General features: G+C 38.1%; 1 protein-coding gene across 1 annotated transcript in view; it reads left to right on the forward strand.

Moving 5' to 3' along the window:
* The window catches only part of MACC1 (MET transcriptional regulator MACC1), a 37,921-nt gene extending 34,441 nt beyond the window's left edge, over positions 1-3,480 (forward strand). Inside the window, exon 5 of the mRNA XM_052800451.1 lies at positions 2,590-3,480. Coding sequence (XP_052656411.1) covers positions 2,590-2,805 — 216 coding nt within the window. The 3' untranslated portion in view covers positions 2,806-3,480. The remainder of the gene's footprint in view (positions 1-2,589) is intronic.
* Positions 3,481-6,000: the final 2,520 nt, after the last annotated feature.

Raw genomic sequence — 6,000 nt, forward strand, 5'->3', positions numbered from 1 at the left:
AGATTTTGAAGTGCTTTTCATCAGTAAATTCCAAATCACTTTACAGAGGATGTAGGTATCATTATTACCTACTCAGCAGAGGCAGTGAGAGCAGAGGGAAAACTCATGAATGTACCTGAGATGAGACTTGCCTGGGATGCTGCAGTGATTTAATATTTTGCCTGAAAATCTGCTTTAATATAATTCAGGCATGTCAAATGCAATTCAGTTCACCCATTCCCTTAGAGTATGTGGATATGGAGAAGGACCTGCCTTAGAAGCCTGGTTTGCAGTGTTAGTTCAGTGTAGTGAGCATGTAGATTATTGCTAAGTTAATCATGCATCAGCAATGACCAGTTTATAAAGCTTTTGATCCCCCCCCTTTTTTTTATTTTTCTTTTGTCCCAGAAGAAAGAAAAATCAGTTGTAACAGAGTAGAGAAAACCAGGGTTTGTATTTTAGACATATTTCAGCCAATTCTCTGATTGCACAGTGTCAGACTGACCTTCAGCATCAGTCAAAGCATAGCATCTTTTCATACTCACTGTCTTGTCACATTCTAGTGAAGACAGAAGGCTGTACCCCAATTCTCCAAATATCCTGGTCTAACAGGAATATAAGGAAAGGAAGCAGGAGCCAGAGAAAAGGCATAGCCAGCGGCAGAATATCAGGAAATCCAGCTTCTCTTGGTGGCTACTTTGGTTATCAAGCTAAATTGGGAATACAGAAACTTTGTGGTCTCAGAATAAATACAACAGTGGTGAGCTGCTTTAGTTCACTAAAATACGTTGTAATACCTAGTATTTGCAGTAGTACATTAAAAACTTCTTTTTCAACATAGACTGTCTAATAAAAGGAAAGAATTCATCACTCTCCTTCTTCCCACCTACCACCGAGTTACTTTTCTTTCCTCCTTTTATAAACTTGTGGTTATGACTTAAGATAGACTTGCTTAAAGAGAGGAGTAGACACCATTCATTTTGGGTAAATGATGATGCCCTTCCCTCCTGTAGACCTAAAATGAGAAATTTCACTGAAAGCGTAGGCACTTTTTTATGGCTTAAACTGAAGGCAGAAGCCAGACTAATCACACTGTGAGACACCCTACTGGGGATATGAGTTTGATGGGTTTTTCCATTTGGGGATGGGTGAGAAAGGCAGCAGAAGTTGAGGGTGATGTTTACAGAAACTACAATAGACTCAGTCTTAGGGTAAATTGAGAGTTCTTAGCCCAAATGTAGAGAAAACTCAGAACTATGAGCAAAGAAATTCTGCTACTCAGTTCCTCGAGGGATCAAGTAAATAAATCTTAAATCAAGGAAGCAGAGGTTCATAATGTGTATTATTTCTAAATTAATAGGATTACATTGAGGAAATAACGAATTTCCTCTTGGATTATCCTTCAGAACCATGAAAACTGCTTTTCCATTAAAAGAGAAAAAGATGTTAAAAAAAAATCTGGGCTTCCTGATCACTTCTGTGGATATGTGTATACATGTGCACACATCAGTCCATACGCTTTTATTACTATGTATAAGTGTGTTTCTGTTAAAACAGCAAATGCCAGAACCTTTTAGGAAAGTGATAGATTTCTTTATAGCTTTGTGTATCACCCCTGCAATTCCTAACTCAATTGCTGTTTGCAAAACCTTTATTGCCAATGAGGAGTGGGAAACTAGAAAATGGATAGCCCAAGTTAAATTTGGAAAAGCAGCATCTGGGAAAACAATCTTTTTGTTTGTAAACTGAGCAAACTTACTCTGGACATCAGCACTTTAAATCATATAAGTCCAGCTCATATCTGAATCATGCTGTCATAGCTTAATTAGTGTCACTAGACCAATGACACATTACACCTGTTAAGGATCTGCTCCATATTTGTTTGGCATAAAATAAACATATTGTAGTTTGAAATAAGGAGCACTGGTAACCTATCTTTTCATCATTTCCTTTGTTTCTTGCAGGACATTTTTTAAATTTCATGTCCTGATTTTAAAAATGTAATTATAAAAGCTTTTGACTCTCCTGCTTTTGGGGTGTTTGGGCTTTTTTTTTCTTTCTTTGTTTTAAACAGAGGTTTTATAGGTAGATTGTCTTCCTGCTGCTGTTACCAGAAAACATTTTTGTAAAGATAAGAAGCATGTTTAAAAGTTGCAGGCTAAGTAGAGGGACGGTAAGATGTTGATTAATGAGACAGGGAGGCATTAACCATCAAAACCACAGCCAAACTCCAAATAGGGAAACTGCTGCTATGCATTTAAAAAATGACCAAGGGGAAAAGTGTTTTCCTTCCACCCCTGTTCTTTGAGTTATACTTTCAGACAAGGATATATTTCAACCTGGTGATAATCATCTGAATGAAGAATTTATCTTTCCATTATTTACCTCGCTAAGAATTTAAGTTTCATAGAAATGAAGGACATAAGGTTACTGGAGTTTTTATAACAACATGCCTTTTATGATAAAGCATTTCAGCATGGCTAGGGATCAAACACTAATTTTCTTTTTTCTTTTTGATGACTTTTCTACCATTGGAAATATTTAGCTATTTTTTTTTCTCAATAATTCAATTTCTGCAATTAAAACTTTTTTTTTCCCCTTTATTTTCAGATGATGTGGAAACCTGCATATGACTTTCTCTACACGTGGGCTGCCCATTATGGAGACAGTTACAGGGATGTCTTACAAGACCTGCAATCAGCCTTGGATAAAATGAAAAACCCAGTAACAAAACATTGGCGAGAGTTAACTGGAGCATTGATTCTTGTGAACTGCATGGAGGTCTTAAGGGCAAGTGCTTTCTCCAAAATGGAGGAAGAAGAATAGACTACCAAGATATGTTTTTGGAAAATCTCTTGGGAAACTGTACTGCTGATATTTGTGTTTCAGTGATGCTTGCAGAGCAGGATGGAATGCAGTTTGTTTTACCTGAGTTGATGGGTCTAGCCCCACGGTTCTCAACTACAGATCCCCAGAGCTTGCTAATGGCTACTGAGTAAGTAAGAAAAGAGTGGGGGATTAAACTAGGGAGGTCAACAAAAATGACTTGAATTCTATAGGGTAGTTTCTAAAAGGAGCTATTTCTGATTGCACTGACTTCTAGGTGGGGATCAGTTTTAAAAACAGAACTATGCGTGGATGAGTTCAGCCTGTTGGGCCTAGGCTTACGTTGTTTTAAGTGAGGTATTAAAATCTAAATATTTAATACAGTATTTTGATGGGTGCCCAAACCCCTCAACTCTAAGTCAATGGGTGCAGGTTGGCCTAGAAAAAAGCTTTAGGATTCTTTCATCCTCAACTGGGACAAAATTAATCTCACCTTCTCACAAAACAGGAATTCAACAGTTATTTGCACCTGGAAAAATAGGTGTGTGCTGCTCAGTCCTTCCAAAACAGCTTCTGTTGTCTTTTTTGAAGACTGGAAGAGAGGCAGGCAATTTAATGGTCAAAGGTGATTGGTTTTGATTGGTTTACTGATGTAACTCAACAGGGTTTGTGTTTCTCTCTTGCTTTTTTTTTTTTTTTTTTTTTTTTTTTTTAATTCCAGCAAATTTGTCTAGGTTCTGCTGAGTGGAAACTCAGGAAGCCTTCTTGGTGTACACTGTCCATCCCTCTGATCATTTGCTTATTCCTACTCTGTTGTTATTAAATAGATAAATAGGAAGAGTGGTTTTGTAGGTACAAGGGCTGTAGACAGTTCAAACCCGCTTCTGTTGATCATTTTCTTCTACCTTACTGTATGAAGAGTATGGGTGATGGCTATTATTTTCTCAAAAAAAGTTAACAGTGGGGTGCTTTTCAGATTAATTTATTTATGGAGCAATTAATTATCATTAGTCACATGTTCTAAAAAGAACCCTGCTTAGATGTTATCAATAAAAATCTTTCAATTACTGAGTACCTTATTATAAATACAGAAGATATAGGCTGAATAATAGCTACAGGCTAACCAACTTTATTTAATTTTTTTAACATAAGATGTTAAAAATATTTTTAGTTAAGTGGTAGATGTAAAAGTTTAAACCCATTTTGAGCACCTTTGATCAACATTCATTCAGAAACAGCAGCAAATACTCATGACAACAAGTTGAAAAGGAAATTGGGGTTCTGCCATCACTTGCAGTTGACAAGGCAAAGCCAAATTCTTTCAGGAGTACCACAAAGTAGTAGCATTTCAGTCCAGAACCTGTGCTTCCACTGTTGTCTTAGTTGATGTCTCCTAAGAAAGGATGTTTTGTGATTCTAAAACAAAACAGCACATTTAAACATTTTTCTTCTTCCCCTCTCCTTTCCTCTAACCTGCTTTCTTTTCTACTTTCATTAAGCTTTCCCAAAACATGCATAGCTCAGGAAGGAGAGTGAGGAAAGAGCACTTGCTCTAGTAGTAGGAAAGCTCACTCACCAAAAGACCCTTTAGCATCAGGGCATGACTGAACAAGCATTGATGCGAGTTATCTGGCTTCTGTGGACTTACTCCTGATTTGCAATGGAAATTACTGCAAACAGGAATTAGTGGAGAAAAAGGAGTCAGATTATCAGAGCTCCCTGTTGTTTCAGGTGCTAGCACCTATTTTATATCTTGCCCCGTGCAGTTTTAAAAACAGCTGCAGAGAAAATATAAAATAACATTCTCTTGTTTTCTGTACTTCAGTGCAGAGACCAGTTGTTCCTTCCTTCTTGTAGGTAGTGAAGCCCCCAAAAGAGGAGACAGTATCTGTTGTCTTTCTCTTTTGCGCTGCTGGTAAGGAAAAGGTGTGTACTGGTTCCTTTTAAAACAGGCTTCCTTAAAGGTAAAATGATAAATTCAGATATTAAAATTATAAATACTAAAAATAGACATTAAATGAAAATAAATTCTTTACAATAATACTTACAATGTACCCCTGCATACTCCCAGGGAAATTTTTTTGTAGGTTTCCCAGACTGCTGCTGCTTCCACCTTAGAGCCTGCTCATAGCAGAGACTGTGAAACCTGAACAGTATTTTGCAGTGGTGCAACAGGTCACACACCGTCTCCCTGCTTAAAACTGCAGGGAAATACTTTTTTTGCTCCCTAAGAGCTGAAATACCAGAAGAGATCACTGAGCAAATCTTTCAGCTTCACCATGTTCTCTCACCAGCTGATCTTCATGCATCCCAGCAGGCCATGCTCCCTTACTTAAAGCCCTGTTAAGCCACCTTTCCACCCCCCCCCCCCCCCTTATTTTTTAATTTCTTTCTTTTTTTTTTCCTCTTTTGTTAACCTGGCTGCAACAGCTAAGCAACTCATCTTACTCCTGTTTCTGAAGACAGGTCTCTGCTTCCATCCTTTTTTTGCACATCTTAATTTCTTACCTTTAGTAAATGTGTGTTTACTACATGCCCTATTGAATTTCTTAGTTCAGTCCTGTATTTTCCTGTTATCGCTACTTGTCGAAAGGGGGAAAAAGCTACCAGAAGCACCCATTCCTAGTTGTGCGATGCTACCAAATATGAAGGACAAGCTGCGCAAAACCTTCAAGGCTGAAGGACAATCCATCCTGAGAAGGTGGTCAGTGATCAGGAATTCAGGAAGAGAAGTGCTCAGGGAGCAGAGGCTGCTGCCTGTTATTCTCGTGGCCAGGCCCTTTCATTGCAGTGAAACAATAGCAAAATTGTTTCTGTCTTGAACGAGAGTTGAATTTGGCCCAGTAGATTTAGCAAATATTGACTTAGTGAGTCAGTATTCTCCTTAGCTTGCAGAATTATGCAACTGGTCCTCCAAGCATATTTCTTTAAAAGGGAATTTATGTCTCTCTGTAGTTGTGCCGTACACTAGGGTCTTTGACTGTGGGCTTTGGTTGCTAATTGCACTCCCCGTTTTTGCTTTAAGCTTCTGCTCATATGAATGAAATGTGCACTCGTGCAATATTCTGTTTACTTTAGCAGCCCACACTGGATATATTAAAAAAAAAAGGTATTAAATCCCCATATTTTATTTAGTGCTCTAGTATTCAAAACCACAAAATGCCAGCTGGGAGTGGAAGCAGCTGCACTCAGCGG

Source organism: Harpia harpyja, chromosome 1 (genome assembly GCF_026419915.1).
Source record: "Harpia harpyja isolate bHarHar1 chromosome 1, bHarHar1 primary haplotype, whole genome shotgun sequence".
NCBI classification, from domain to species: domain Eukaryota; kingdom Metazoa; phylum Chordata; class Aves; order Accipitriformes; family Accipitridae; genus Harpia; species Harpia harpyja.